The 16228-nt window shown below is 47.2% G+C and overlaps 1 protein-coding gene across 10 annotated transcripts in view; it reads right to left on the bottom strand.

Annotated features, from left to right (window-relative positions):
• Window positions 1-1789: 1789 nt before the first annotated feature.
• Window positions 1790-16228, bottom strand: part of MEGF11 (multiple EGF like domains 11) — a 197641-nt gene continuing 183202 nt past the window's right edge. For 2 of the 10 annotated variants that reach the window (XM_058665649.1, XM_058665650.1), the window contains 3 exons: window positions 15522-15640; window positions 10565-10621; window positions 10043-10203 (listed from right to left, as the gene is read on the bottom strand). In XM_058665649.1, coding sequence (XP_058521632.1) covers window positions 10066-10203; window positions 10565-10621; window positions 15522-15640 — 314 coding nt within the window. In that variant the 3' untranslated portion in view covers window positions 10043-10065. Of the gene's footprint in view, window positions 2545-3143; window positions 3352-9775; window positions 10347-10564; window positions 10622-12931; window positions 13034-13565; window positions 13633-15521; window positions 15641-16228 lie in introns of those variants that run through there. The other 8 variants (XM_036495480.2, XM_036495481.2, XM_058665648.1 and 5 more) reach the window with 8 other exon arrangements.

Raw genomic sequence — 16228 nt, 5'->3', positions numbered from 1 at the left:
TTTTTTTAGCTGTATGCACATGGGTTTTTTGAACATTTAGTGTCTGAGAAATATGAACAGATCTTTGTAAGTTGCCAGTAGAATGCACAATACACATGTTTAGGCTGACCGTGAACCTGTTTGTCACAGTGCTAGACAAAAGCATTTAACACTTACTCTATCAGTTTGAAATGTCTCTTCCTGGTAACTCTTAGATGTGTGGAAGCAGCTGTTATCATGAATTAATTGCAACTGCTGCCTATCTCTCTGAATTTCCTGATTTGAGTTGTGTTACCTTTCTTTAAAAAGTGTTAGAATGGTAGAGCTTAAGGATTGCTAGAGCTCTGTTTTATTCAGTGCTACTTCCTTTTTTTTTATGCCTGGAGACAAAAGGAGCCAGAGAGGGCGAATAATTGGTTGGAATAACACTAACATCTCTTGACTCAGTGCTTTAGCTAGTCCATCTCTTGCTAAATACCTTTGCCCAGAAGATAGTTGGCAAAAAGAGATGCTGCCTGTTTGCAGTTTGCTAGCTAGCAGTTGCTGTACATGCAGAGCAAATGAAGAAGATAAAATCCATGGCTGAGCTGAAGTTTCTTCTCGCTAATCTAACTTCACCATGCTGCTTCATCCATGTTTATCAACATGGTCGGATACCTAGTATCCTGAAGTACTGAGGTAAGTCGCTTATCTATATTTCTTTGTGTTTGAGAATTATTTACTTGGGCCTACAACATATAATTTTCTAATACATTTTAATAAGGCATTTTGGGAAAGTATAGTTGCTATTGCTGAGCGCTTGCTCCCATGCACACATGCAGCATTCATGTAAGTATCATGTATTTTCCTCTAATGGTAAAGATTGCCATGTGTAAGGTAGGGGAATGGGGGCTTATTCAGTGATTTTCTTGCTTTTGCTGCTTCTTGTGTACACTTCCTGTAGAAGCAGTGGAGCACTGCAGTCATGTTGTCTTCCTGTGTATGCGTTTTTTGAATGTGTTCTTTCTGACTCGGCTGCTACCAGAGAATGCAGTGGTATAGATATAACCATTAACTTCCTTAGTTTGCCTTTCTGGCTTAGAATTCTTAGGAGGAGGTCCTCCTCCTTTGGTCTTGGGAGTCGGCTCCATTTTGATTTATCCGAGTCTGTTTACTTACGTTCAGAGACCTCTCACTACCAGGACCTGGAACATCAGCTCCTTGTCGTATGTACATGGCCGTCTCAGCAGGTGTTGGTTCTAAGGTAGAAGTACTTCGTGTGTGTGTATATATATGGTAAACATACTTCATGCTATTTACTATAAAGTTTTACATCATGTGACATCAGCTGCTTATGGTCTGTTCTTTGATCATTTATTTAATTTTGCTTCATCAAAAGCAGTAACTCAAGCAGCATAAACGTGTCCATACGCATGTAATTTCCTCTACACTTTCAGGATCCATGCTACATCAAGCTCAGGATTATGAAACACTGCTTTAAAAGCAGGTGCTCTTCTGGATGAAGAGACGACAACCAAATAATAGGTTGAGGAGGCCAAATAACCATTTCGAGGGATACTTAATTCTTGTCAGTGTATGTCTCCTTCAGAAAGCAGCATCTTTTTTCCTATGGAATGACTCAGGTGAAATAGATGAAGGAGGTATCACAAGGCTGGGGTTAACTAGCAATGTTCTCGAACTATAAATTGGCAGAACCTGGTAAGGCTGGGCAAGCAGCATTGTTGCAGATGCAAAGAATCTGTTTTGCTTTCTAAACAGCTCTGATTTTTTTTTCCCCCTGTTTGAGGCAGAAGAGATAAATTTATTTTACTTTTATATCTATTTAAAGCCTTGGTTTTAAAAATGCTAAACTCTGGTATCTCAGCTGTTGTGATTTGATGGACCAGACGTACATGCTCAGGTAGTTTAGGGTTGATACTAGAACCTTCTGATGATTTTGTGTAGTAAAACAGATAGTGATGGTAGCAGCCACTAAAAGTGCATACACATTTCCAACCCCTTAAAGGCATTCTCTCCCTTTCCCACTCCCCTTTTCCTCCTCCTAAGGTTTGCAGAACTTACTCCACATGCTTTGTAAGCCTCATATCTCAGATAACTATATAAATGTAATTTTAGTTATATCTAGCTGATGTTGATGAATAGCTGTATCTTAAAATGCTTTAAAAATTGTATAATCCAGGGCATTTGGGGTTGGGGTGGGGTGTGTGGGCAGGATTTGCCTTTAGCAGCAGACGTCCTCGAACATATCCCTCAGTCCCATTTGGAAGCACTTCTTGGAAGTTCCAGGTGAATGCAATAATCTGACATGCAGCTGGAGTCAATATGTGCCATCATTTCAACCCAAGGGAATGTCTTCTCTCAGAGTTGTCTGCAGAGCACGCTGCGAGAGAGCCGCTTACCCCTCTTCAGACTGCTTGTCCTGGGAAGGCCCTCTGGCAGGGCTGTGTCTTACTGGGAGGAAGTCATAATGGCCAGGAATATGGCTGCTCCTAGGTAGGTCATACGCATTCTGGATATAGCTGGAGTTAGGACCACGGCCTTCTTGGACCACACTGACTGTGGGCTCTAAGGAATATAGTGGAAAAAATGAGTTCAGAGAACAGATTAGCTTTGGTTTTCTTCTTGGGGTTGGTATTCTGTTTAACTTGGTGGAGAGAGACTAGGAACTGACCAGGTCATGACAAGTTTATGAGGTTTAAAACTGAGGCTTGCTGAAGAGACAAGAAAACCTAAGTGAATGTACTGTTAAATTTCCAACCTCTGTTCATCAAGAGATTTTAGAATATCCCAGAGTTGGGGTCCTCTCAGCAAGCATAGGGCATAGGTTAAACTGGGAAAGCAGAGAGTGACTGAGAAACTTTTAAATGCCCATTCTGATTGTTTCATTTAAACCGGGGTCTGTATCAACAGTGTATATGTGTACCAGTTCTCTGCCCCCAGTGCTTCTACTTTGTGTTAGTCCTGTGTTTTGTAAAGCAGATTGGGTCCAAGAATTGGGTCTCCTGCAGTAGAGTAAAGACTGTTCACCTTGGATTCCTTAAAAAAAAAAAAAAAAAAAAAAAAGGACAAGAGTATGTTGTGAGGGTGGGTGAAGAGGACTTGTTTTCATTCCAGGTGTTTCTCTGCTGGCCTGATGTCACTGAGGTACTTATTTGAGACACCTACCAACATCATAGATATTTTTATTAGATGTCGACAAGGATGGTACATCTGTGTACGGAGACCCCCTGTGCATAGGCGACTTCATTTCTACATAGCTGCCTTCTGGAAGCTTGCAGGTGAGGATGGGTGGGTCCTTAATGGTAGCATAAGGGTTTTCACTGCTATTCAAGGAACAAGTACTAGAACTGCATGCGGATTCTTTCATGTAATCTGCAAGGCAAGAGAGATTTCTTAGGACAAGCAAGGACAAAAGACTCCATTTGAGTATCTGAAGCAGGCTATGGCCCAGTGTATACACCTTGGGGAGTTGGAAAAGCCTGTGATAATTAAGGATTTATTATTAAATGTCTTCAGGTGTGCTTTCCCAAAACGACAGAGTTCTTTTTGTAAAGAGACTTGTGTTTCTGGAGGAGAGGAATACTTTAGCTTTTAGTAGACCAGTATTGCTTTGAGATAGTTATATGTGCTTTCACATTGGCAATTTTTTCACTTCATTTTATGGGTTGAAGACCAAGAGAGACAAAGTGACTTGGCTAAGGTCACAGTAAGAAAACAGCAGTGCTGAGACCAGCATCCGTGTCTTGGAACTTCTTGGCCTGTGCATTTTCTCTGATACCATGTTTCTGAATTCATTCTGATAACTTGGGTTTGTGTGAAGTAGGCCTGTGTTTTAGTACAGGTGTCAGTAGTTAGGTGGCATTTATGTGTCATATTGCTGCCACCCCTGCCCTTCTGGGGGACTGTGATCAGAGTGAGATAGAGTGAAGTGTAAGAGCCATAAGGAGAACCTCAATCTCAGGCTGGCCTTTGGAAACTTCCTGCTTTATGAAACCTGCAGTGTGTCCTCTAGGGTCAGTACCTGGGGTTCACAAAGACCAGCTGAAACCTTTTCAGTAGCATCTACCCCTGATGGAAGTCAGCCTTTTTCTCCTGCCAGTCTTTGGTTGCATCACCCCAAGACGCAAAAGGGTGCTAACTGGTTTCCAAACCACAAAATGAGATGACCAAGTCCAACAGAGGAAAAAAGACCTTTAGTGGTTAGGGGTTACAGAGGGGACAGGACTCCTTTCTTGAGCTTCTACACCGTTCCCCTTTGGGGAATTTCCCTGACTGCTGTGTGGATTGTCCCAAGTGAAGCTGGAGAAAGCAGTTTCTGGTTTGCCAGTTCTAGCCGTCATCTGTGAGACTGTGCCAGAAAGAGGATGTAGAAACACTCCTAAGTTGCTGGTTCTTGAGGGTCAAGAGTGATTGAAGATACCTATCAGCTCAAAATTTCTGTGAAAGATAAAAGGTGAAATTCCTGGAAGATCCTTTACTAGAACCACCCTGATTCACATCCTGGGCTTTCCTATGTCTGCTTTTTACCTCAACTTGTGAGTTAATGAAAATGTTCAGTGAGACTGATGATGTAACTCAGAAGGGTTCCTAGGTGCACCTTGGGCCAGTGAGAGCAGAGTTCTTCATGTGGCTGACGTAGTTGGCGTGAGCGTCACATGAGACACAAGTGGTATTTTCTCCCATTGTGGGTAACTGGTTGCAAAGGGATTTACTTTTTTGTTAAAGCAGATGTTGGTGCTTGTTCAGTAGGTGACGTGATTTTTATCTCCCCTCAGCCCCAATCTCCCCAACCCTCACTCTCCACCCCATTGTGGCTGGTTTGTGAGGACTTGGGATCTACTTCCTGCAGATCATCCCAAGTGGGGCAAGACTTCAAGTTGGGAATTGGCTTCCACAGGTCACACTGCTTTTCTGTAACAAAGTTCTAGAGCCAAGCTCAGAGCACTTTCCAATCCATCTTAGCCCAGAAAGTGGAGGAAAGTTGGCCTTCCCCTGGCCTTAGATTATGGCTATGTTTATAACTCATTGTTCCTAGACATTCGGCATCTCGGACAACTCCACGGAGGCTGTGCTGTGGTTGTTTGACTCGCATTCTAAATGGGTTTGAGTGCTGGCTGTTTCTGATTTGTGCTGATGTATACTGTGGGAGGCAGCACGTGATCATGGCTCATGTAGTTGGGTCCTCACCACCAATGTGAAATACCTGGATTGAGTTTCTAGTTCCTGGTCTCAGCCTGGGTCAGCTCCAGCTTTTGCCTTCCAAATATAAAACTTTTTTAATGTAGGCTGGGTAGACCCAGCAGCAGGTTGAAACTCACATGGGGAAATGTGGCTGTGGGTCCTGGGCCATGGCCTATCCTGAGTCACTTAAGTTTGCTGTTCCCTGGGCACTTTGGTTTCATAGTGTAAGAAGTAGTGGTCAGTCTAGAAACCTTCACATGACCCATCTGATTTCACTGTGGATTCCCTGAACTCACAGGCCAAGCAGAAAGGCATGATGGCTCAGAGCTTCTTGCTTAATATTCAGACTCCCACAGCTGCCTTGGGTGTGTGTTCTGAAAAATGGGGAATCATGACAGCTCGCTTTGTGCAGCCTGTATAGTGTTCATTCCAGTTAGGTTGCTTGAAACTTGTTCTGCCTGTAACAGGCTGGGCAGGAAGGTCCTACTCTTTTTTTTTTTTTTTTAGATTTATTTTATTTTTATTACAAAGCCAGATATACTGAGAGGAGGAGAGATAGAGAGGAAGTGGAGCTGCCGGGATTAGAACCAGCGGCCATATGGGATCAAGGCGAGGACCTTAGCCACTAGGCCACACTGCCGAGCCCCAGGAAGGTCCTACTCTTATAAACTACTTTAGAAATGAGGAAACTGGAGGTCAGAAAGTGAATGGAGAGAAGTGAATGGAAAAATTGGAATTGAAAGTTTATTTTGGTGCGATTTGAAATTCCACATGTAGTTTTTAATTCCCATGTTTCTAAACTTTGTGAAAACCTTTCATGTGCATTGATTTCAGAAAATGTTTCACACCAGTTAGTTCCATTTTTCCTTTAGCTTCTGGAAGTACCCTCAGATAATGCTTAATGTTAGCAGTAGTTAAAGGATTCAACCTGTCTTTCTGATACCAGTAAAGATGTTTTTCTTCTCACCACATCTTGTTGCTTAGTGCTCTTGTGCATATTTGTAAAGGTAAACTCTATCTGCAGTGACCTCACCAGCAGGACTACCTTCTGTCTGTAGGGCCACACCTTGCAGAAACACAAGGGTTGGGCGCTGTCCTCTTTGTGGCTCTTCATGACTAAGTTACAGCAGTGGGAGGGTCTTGCAGCTTTGGCTCAATTCCCAGAAGAGCCTTGGTGAGCCAGCAGTTCTCATTTTCACTAGGAAAGTTAGGGCTTCTTTCAGGTTTGGGGGAATACATTGTTTTTGGAGCAGAGCATGCACCTAAATGGATAAATGAGGAGTAGCTGGGGGGAGGAGATTGGGCTCTGGAAGAAGTCTCTTCCATACAGGTGCCAGAGGAAAAGGTGAAGGTTGGAGAAATGTGTGCTGTTGAATGCGCGTGCGTGTGTGTGTATTTGTGTGTGTGCGTTTAAGGCACAAGTGTTGGCTTATAGAGAAAATCTGGATTCCGTGGCCAGGGAGATGGAGAGTGGTGAAGGGCAAGGCCAGCTGGAAAATGCCTTTTCAGAAAGCCACTCTTCCCCAGCTGAGTCATGCACCTGTCTGCTGGGCGGGAGGGGGAGAATGGCAGGCTGTTCTCAGCTACTTCCTCATGCTTTTACAGCCCTGCCCTGGCCCTGCCCTTAAGGGCATTTTGTGAAGAAAGGGGAAGCATGTCAAGTAATGTTACCCAAGCTCTGGAGAGTCACTCTTCCCAGGGCTGAAGGCTAATTCCTGTCATTTGCTCCCATTGAGTTCCCTTCTCCCCCTGTGTTACGTTGTCATCCAGCAGACCGAAGGGGATTCACATATCTTCACCTTACAAAGGAAGCAGCAGGTCCAAATTGGAAATGACCCTCCAAGATCACCTTGTAATTGGGAGCTGACATTATCCAGGCCTTTTAGGTTCATGTTAACATCTCATTAAGGCTGTTGGGGGAAAAACCTAGCACCAAACTTACATCTCAAACCACAGCTATTAATAAAGGGTCTTTTTTCTCTTCCTCAGCCGTAAATTAGCATACTCGATGGAGGGGAGGGGGTGATCTCAGGGCCTGAAGGCCAACACTGGCTGCAAGGGGAGTTTCCAGCTCCCTAAGAAACCAAGGTTATTGCCAGGAGAGCTTTGGAGGCTTGATGGCAAGGAGCTTGCCACCAAGGAAGTGGCAGTCACAGAGTAGGGTCAAGGATTCCAGGATCGTGAAGGGAAGAGAATCCTTTGTAACACTTGAAATGCCTGACAGGAGTTGAGTGGGAAGCAGTTTGTTATAGGATCATCATACTGAGGGGAGAGGGGGAAACAGAAAGGCAATGAGCAGTGATGTGGTCTCGGCTTCCAGGATGGCAGTGGGTGCAGTTTACTGTAGGTAGTACTGAATTAGCTGAAGGGCCTTAGAGATGGTGGCTGTACAACCTTGACCTTCAAAAGAGGAACAAACCGAGACCCAGAAGGTCCACACAGGACCACACAGCAAGAACCAGGACTGGACTTTGTGCCACTGAGTTCAGAGAATCATTTAGACTCCCACCTTTTTAGTAGTTTTGATTTGTTTTGGTCTGATAGTATAAGGAAGTCATTTCATGTGTGGTGCAAATTAGTTTTTTCAATGTTTGACGTTTTGGCCGGTTAGTGGGATTTATTCTTTATCTGTGCTGAGTGTTGCTGTTAAGTTCTTAACTGTGACATATCCTTTTTCCTGTTTTTAAATTCTTGTTCTGTGTTGGTCCCTAGCACTTGGTACACTTCTCCACAGCTATCTTTCCTCTCTAATTTAAAGGATACTTATAACCAGAGTGGTAAGATAAAATTTTGCTGCCTGCTTGCTGAGGCCCTATGAATTAGGAGAGGCCCAGACTTATGATCCCATAAAACAGGAATGAAATGATGCTGAGGCCTCTCTCCTTAGCTTTGTTTCACATTTATGACTGTGAGTCGGAAGTAGCTACCTTAATCATAATGCACAGGTGACAGAGCTCACAGAAAAGTTGTGTGCTCATCTGTGAGGTGTCTGGACCTGTCTGAGCTTGTTTATGCTTGAGTCATACATAATTCTCAGAGCTGCAAAGGCCCTTGGAGATCTTTCTGCCTTGTCCCCAATGCCTGTTTGAAAACAAACTGAAGCCCTTAGATCACAGTGATGAAATGGTGGAGCCAGGTTGACTGTTTTTGCAGTATTAATAAAATTGTGCTTGCCTCCCTTTGTATGTTCAAGTTAAAACTCTTAATGCCAGAACATCTCTCCAAAGGGAGGACTGTTGATTAGTATGGAGCCCGAGGATCACCCCCTTTGTATATCCTAACACATGGATGTTTCACCCCTAGTGCTCTCGATCAGAGCACAGTACCACCACCACTCTCCTCCTGTTGCTTACTCCACTTCTGATACCATCTCCCTAAGGGCTGTGGGTCACTGGTTCTCTTTGGTTAGGAAATGGCCATGACTTGGATGTATCTAAGGTTAGCACTAGGCTGGCATTATGGCTGATTGTGACACCGGCCTCTAGTATCAGGGACTGGTTTCAGTCCCACTTGTTGCGTTTTCTAATCAATGGTCTGTTAATGTGCCTGGGAAGACAGTGAATGATGGCCCAAGTGCCTGGACCCCTGCCATTCCTATAGTAGACTTGATGCAGTTTGTGGCTTCTGGCTCAGCCCAGCCAGTTCTGACCATTTGGGTGCTGAATCAGCAGGTGGAAGATCTCACCTTCTCTGGCACTCCGCCTTTCAAGTAAATACATAAATAAACCTTAGAAAGCTAGGTCTGAAAGACCAGAACATCATCAGGGAAATCTGGATTAATCTAGAATCAGGGCTTTCCAAACGACAGTTTGGGGATGGCTGCAAAAGGATATCCTGAGGTACTCATCGCAAATGCAGATTCCAGGGCCATGTTCCAGATCTGCTATATCAGAGGCTTGAGGAAATTGTATATGAGCATCTACAGCTTCAATAAACTTTCCAGGTGATGTTGGTGCACAGGTAGATTAAGGATATTCACTTGGACCTTTGGTGTCAGTTTTTTTTTTTTTACAACTGATTCCACTATTTTATTACATTATTTATAAAATTTAAAATGTACACAATTTATGGTGCATTACAAGGAAGTATAATTTTAAGACATTGATCAGGGCCCAGCATGGTAGCCTAGCTGCTAAAGTCCTCACCCTGCACATGTCAGGATCCCACATGCGTGCCAGTTTGTGTCCCTGCTGCCCTATTTCTCATCCAGCTTCCTTCCTATTGCCTGGGAAAGCAGTAGAGGACAGCCCCAAGCCATTTTAAAAAATTTTTATCTGAGAAGGAGATTTACAGAGAGAGATCTTCCATCTGCTGGTTCATCCCCTAAAAAACTTCAAGATTGGAGCTGGGTCAAAAGGATCAGAAGCCAGGCGCTTCTTCTGGAGCTCCCACGTGGGTGCAGGTTCCCCAAAACTTGAGCAATCCTTTGCTACTTTTCCAGGCTACAACGGGAAGCTGTGGGAAGTGGAGCAGCTGGGACTTGAACTGGCACCCACACGAGATGCCCATGCTGCAGAGTCCCAGCTTTTTGAGTTTGGCCAAGACTCCTAGTAGACCCCAGAGACAAGAGGACGGTCCCGTTACATCAGTACAACCTCTACAATATGCAAAAAGAGTTCCCATCTCTGGTTTTATTGGATTCTCATGATAGCCTTAGTAAACAACAGGACAGGCATTAGACAACAGGACAGCATAATTATCCCAGCCCTGCAGGTGAGGAAGGTAAGCCCCAGAAATCTCATAGTCTAAGGCCATGTTAATAAGTGATGGAGTTCCAAAGTCCCCTATTTGATAAGTTCTGGCATTTAAACTTAGGGCATTCGTCAGGGGCAGGACCTGAGCTTTCACTGTTGATGTCACCTGTAGATTTCCTATAGGGATGATCCAACTTGCGGCTCCCATGTGTTAGGGATTGTGCTGGCTCCTCTGCTCTTGAGGGTGGATGCCATACAATATTAACAGGATATCATTTTCCATCCTCGGGCCCCAGAAAGGCAGCAGGTGCAGGGCGGCATTCCTTGCCAGTGCAACGACAGGAGGCCTCTGGGGCAGGTAGATTGACTTTATTTCACATTTTATAATCAATTTAACTCCTACTAATTGGTTGGATAATGATGTTCTACATTTCCGAAGGCATTTAGTTGGCATCTATAAAAAACCCACAAGTGTTTGCTAAGCAGGTGCAACTGAAATCGAAAGATGAATTCATTACGATGATGATGATGATTGCTCCTCCTGGGTAGCGTTACCCAGCAGCCCCAGGTCCTGTGACCTTTTAACTGTGTGGGGGTGTGTGTGAGAGAACAAGAGCACACATGCATGTGGGAATCACTGGCCATTTCCAGTCTGCACCCGTCTGGCTAAGGCCCTTGTGTTAGGATATCCGATTAGGTGGATACTCTACCTTTGAAGTCTTTGTCCATAATGTATGTATTCTGACGTCTGTCCATTCCACAAACATCTACAAAAAAATACATGCAAAGAGAAAACAGGAGTGAGTTTACTGACACTGCTATGTACTCTCCTCCCCGCCCCCCACCAGCTTTTTTACTCCTGCTCAGGAAAGCATTGTTTATTGCTAGAAAATGTCGAATTGATTCTAAGTCATTTGATGCAGTAGATTCTTCAAAGGCTCATGGCATTCAGGTAAGCCACAGCGCCCCCTGGCACATTCTGCACTTTCCCCTTAACCTTCATCTTGCAGGAATGTCTCACTGGAGGCAGTTGCTGTAGGTGAAGGCTTATGGATAAAAAACAAAGCAAAACCAGTTCTTAGCTTGAGGGTATGACATTCCAAATCCCTGTTCTATTTGGATTTTGGGATGATTTTAAGACTTATTTATTTGAAATGCAGAATCAGAGAGGAGAAACAGAAATCTTCCATCCACTGATTCACTTTGCAAAAGGCTGCAGTGATCAGAGCCACTGGCCTAGGCTTCCATCTGGGAAGCAGGGGCCCAGAAACCCAGGACATCTTCCACTACTTTCCCAGGCTCATAAACAGAAAGCTGGATAGAAAGTAGAGCAGCTGGGACTTGTGCTGAAATGGGATGGCAGCACTGCAGACAGCAGCTTAACCCATGAACCGCAACACCAGCCCCTTGATCAAGTCATCTTTGCAGCCAACTTTTGAGATTACCTGTTGCACATATTCAAGAGTTATCTTTAGAAAGTATTACCAGTGTTTTCAGCTCTGAAAATTTCTTTCGTCTCTGGCTATCACAGTTTTTCGAAGGCTCCAGTGATGCATGGTCACCTGTCCCAGCCAGAGGCAGGCTGTAAAGCTCCAGGGGTCCAAGCTCAGGTCATCTCCACAAAGAAACCGCGGCCCTTCTCAGTTGGGACAGTAGTGACTAGGACACACTGCCAAGCACGGCATGCAGCAAGAACTTAGAAATACAGTTTGACTCTACTTGACCCTCCTCAGTTTCTAACACTGAAGTCACCTATTGCATGTTACCCTTCCAGCCTCCTCCCATCTGCCTGCCACCCACACACTGCTAAGAGCAGAACCAGGCCCAAGTTTCCCTTTGAGTTTACTCTTCTGAAAGGCCTGTAGGTCCCTGTGTCCTTCAGACACGTGACTGTACCTGTCTGCCAGTCTCCATTCTGCACTTTATACCTGACTAGGGCTTCCTCTGCCCTCCCCAATAGGCCTGTTAGCTTTTCTTCCTTTGCATAGAACAGGAAGACAGACCCCAAAGAGCAGTCGAGACTGGCCTAGTACCACAGCAGCAAGTGAAAAGTTGAGTTGCAGTTACAGCCCTGACTGCAGCAAGTTTCTCTCTCAATAGCTGACAGCTTCTGCTCTGCAAGGCAAAAACAAAAAACAAAAAACCCAGCTAGCAGGTGCTGACTGCCCTGACCAAAAAGCGAGGTCTGTAAAGCAGGGACAAACCTGACCTGCACTAGAAGCTGCTGGTGATGGGGGGTTATTAGATGCCCTGTATACTGCCCAGGGGTCTGTTGCCAAGAACACAACCTCCTGGCTACAGGCCCATACAGAATTCCAAAACTTCACTCTTTAGTGCCATTGAGTCCAGGGACTTGGAAGGGTTGGCAGTGCTGCCCAATTTCTCCTAAGTTCTAGAAACCAACTAGTGCCTGAACTCGGGCCTGCATTTGTAGAGTGTGCTCAGGCCCTGCCCCAGGCTCCCCTGGGAGCAGGAGCTACTTTGCAAGGAGTTCACATTCTCTGTTGCACTTATTCCCCACATACCTATTTGTAATTCTACCCACGTGCTCCTATTTCAGGACTGACTTTTCAAGTCTTCTGTTGGCATCTCCCCCAGGCCATCATGTGTGAGTTTGATTTGTAAGAGGATGCTAGGTGATACAGCCTGCACAAGTTTCCAAATCCTGCTCAGTAACCCTCCCCAGTGAGCTGGGAGAGCTTGGCCTGGCTGGAGTCTCTCATCTAGAGAGCTACCACTTCATGATCTATACCAGTGGGTCCAGAGAACCCCAAAGGTGGACGTTCCCTCCCTGGTCATCTCTAAGTGGGCTCTGGGTTACATATTGTGGCCCTCCACCCAAAGCAGCCCCACTTTGTCGACTTCCGGTGGCCACGATGGAAGCAGAAGGGGTGATGGGGAGGATCCAGCCAGTTTTCCTTTAGATGAGGGGATCGGGTTGCTATATGAACAGTGTGGGGGAGAAGAATTCTAGAACCATGGGAATAGGTCAAGGGGCAGGGATGAGGAATAGGGTGGGTGCCAGGTTTGGTCTCAGGTGGTTGGAGGAGTAGGGCAGCAGGGTTGGGGGGTCTGACCTGGTGAGTGTGGCTCAGCGGGGCAGCTGAGGTGTCTAAGTTCAATGTAGAAGTCTTCGGGCGGGTACCTGGCCTCCAGGGCACTGATCTGGAAATGGGAGTCTAGTGAGAGGAATGACAGGGAGGAGCCATTATTCCCAAGGCCTTTGTATGGCAGGGGAAGAGGGTGGGAGGCGCAGGAGGGGACAAGGGTCAAGGTGGGGTGCACTGTAAGGAATCCACCGCCCCAAAGGCTGTGGGGATAGGGGATCCACGAGACCCAGGCCAGCGGCCTTATTCCCCCTCATCCCCACTCCTGCCCTCCTCTGGCGTTGCTCCCCCCCCCAGGGCAGGGAGAAGCAGCTCTCGAAGGGGCACTTTGGAAGAGCCTGGTTCAGGCAGCAGTCTCTCTCCTAGAAAATGAGTGCACTGAGGCTTCCATCTGGATTCCCCATATCCCAGTCCCTGGTCACAGCCACCCTTTGCTGACCACATGATACAGAAATGAAGGGGGTCTGGAGCTTCTGTTGGCTTTGGAGAACCATAACGGGTGCTGGCATTGCCTCCCTGCACCCATCACCCCTTGGCCTGTGATAGGGCCCTTCTGAATATGGGAGGAGAGCAGGGTGGGAACGAGACTGGAATCACTACTGACCTAACACGTTCACATAGCTGTAGGGGGTCCAGCCTGCCGTGTCTCTGTCAAGGGACTTGTTACTGAGCTGTTCAGAGAGCAGGAGAGCCAGTTAATACCCACTGCCCCAGTTGCCCCACCTCACCCTCCCAGTTGTGGCTTTGCCTAGCCTCAGTGTACCCAGCCCCGGGGTGGTCCTTTCCTCCCTGAATCCTAGACCATGAAGGGGAAAGGAGTGGTAGATGTTCTGTGATAGGCCATTGTGTGGCTGGGGCCAGAGGGAAGGGAACATGGCCCTGTCAAGTTGTCAGGCAGAAGTTGTACAGTTCCTACGCTCCCCAGGGCCAAAGGAGGATGGGGTGGGCAAGAACTGCCCAAAGCCAAGCTGGCCCTGACACGGGCGGGCTAGTGGTATGGAGTGAGCTGGAGGAAAGGGTGTTGGCAGTGTCTCAGTGGCCACACAAGGCCACCTGCAGCACACAGGGATATGCTGAGACTGTTGTGTTGTAGTCACCTCTGTCCTTCCATGTGACTGAGAGGACGCCTTGGGGCAGGGTATCTGGAACCCGGGGTGCAGTCATTACTCTGTCGCCCTATAGCAGCAGCAAGACTGTCATCCTCACTTCACAGCTGGGGACCTGAGGCCTGGTTTGTGGGCCTTGCTCAGAGCCAGTGGCAGAGCCTTTACAGCTTGGTCTCTGTTCCCAGTCACCTCAGGTGTCACCAAGGAGTCCTCTGGGCCCCCGAAGTGCAGTGAGCCCGAGAGTCCCCAAGGGGCGCCACTCAGGGGGTACCCTGGTGCATCCCTGGGAGAGAGTGACTAAGGATGCCTTCTTACTCCCAGCATCTTCTGGCTCTGGTTGCTTAAGGGCCTTCTACTTGGAAACTACAGGCTTCCCTCACCCAGCTTTCAGCTCCCTGGGCAGCTTACTGTGGAAGCCAGGAATGCGGGTCCAAGCCAAGGTGTTGAGCAGGAGGAATAGCAGGAGCCCCTGAGCTGAGTATGGCTGTGATGGCTTGGGGCTTTTGCATGTCATAGGAAAACAGGCTGACAGTGGCCTTGGGCATTAGCTTGCAGGTGGTTGCCACATAGGTGATCCCATTTGTTCTAGGTGTCATGGGGGTCCACTGCAATACTGCATTGCTGTTGGGTACATGGCAGGAAACTTGGTCTGGTAGGTCTGTTCTAACCTCCTTGTTGGTAGGGCAGACAGACAAGAGGGGATGCCCAGAATGCTAGGGCAGCAGCCCAGACTGAAAGCCATGCTCCGGACCTAGGACGTTACAGAAGTCGGGAGCATGAAGCCATTTAGGATGGTCCTCTGTGTGTAGGCAGGTCTGCAGGTGGGAGACAGGAGGAGTGCAGCCTGAGCCCCTCAGACCCCATCTGACCTCATCCTTAAGGCTGTTCAGCATAGCACATTAAAGGGGCATGTAACACTGTCTACACACATGTGCTGAGAAATTCCTGCCTGGGGCCTTGGTACTAAAACAGGGCATCTTGCCATTAGCCAGGATCTGTGGGGAAGACCTGCAGGAACGCTGGCTGTGACTCACTGATGTTTGGCTTCTTTACACGAATTGCAGCCAATGTTTGTGGGGACATATGGATGACGTCTGGGTGCAAGAGGCATTACGTGGTTACCTGGGTAATGGCTGCTCTTGTGCTGGTTGTACACTGTGTTGGCAGTACATAATGTAATGTTAGCCATGTCAACACATGAAGTGGCTAAAGGTACACAGTCATGTGTGACAGGACAGTTACCTGACATGGTACCTATAGAATACAGGATGTAAGGATACACTTCACATTGAGTGGTGCTGTGAGTTGGTTATGTGATTCACAGACTGCTGAGGTGGACCATAGGTCACAGCACTGCTCTTAACGTATTGTTTCCATGTGGATCCCACACGTGGAGGGTGGGGAGAGAGGAGGGCTCCAGGAGGAGAGTGGCTAGGGAATCAGGGCCCCAGTACCTTGGTGGGGCTGTTCCTGTCCAGAGTGCTGGCCTGGCTGGTGGCAGGCCTCCCACATGCCAGTGCGTGGTAGCTGGAATTGGAAAAGCACTGGGCATGGCTGCTACTTTGAGACACATCTGGGAAGAGAACAAGGTGCCATATATGTGTCATTCCCCTGCCCCTAGCATGTGATGCCCCATTACTGATGCTTGTGTTGCACAGCCTTCAGAGACAAGCCCCCCAAGCTTCTGGGATCTCTACTGTGGCTATGGACATCAGCCACACGTGCTCCTCGCCTCTTGCTGACGCCCCCTGCTGCATGCAGGATTCAGCCTTGCAGAGCTGGCACCATCAGGTGAAGCCTGGGTGGGGAATGTTGGCTTCCACAGGCTTGCGTGTGCCTGAGTTGCTATTTAGCGTGAGACCGAACCTCTTCTGATTCCCCTGTAGTCAGAAAACCCACTCCCCTTGCCTCCAAGCTTCCTCCCTCTCTTCTTGAGGATAGCCGGTGAGACATAGCCAGAGGAATACCTAGGAAATCCAGGCAGCCTCACTCATCACAGCAGAGATGCCCTGGGTCTCAGGAGGGCAGAGAAAGGGGTACGGGGTTTCATCAGAGGATGTCTGCTTGGGCAAAACCCAGGGGAACATGCAAGCAGTTCAAGTTAGGCTCTGCACCTGGGCTGCCTTGCCTCAGTCTACTCTTAGCATGGAACTGGCTGTAC

Source organism: Ochotona princeps, chromosome 6 (genome assembly GCF_030435755.1).
Source record: "Ochotona princeps isolate mOchPri1 chromosome 6, mOchPri1.hap1, whole genome shotgun sequence".
Lineage (NCBI taxonomy): Eukaryota > Metazoa > Chordata > Mammalia > Lagomorpha > Ochotonidae > Ochotona > Ochotona princeps.
Note: the sequence above shows the minus strand (reverse complement) of the source record. Positions and strands in the feature narration are given on the sequence as shown.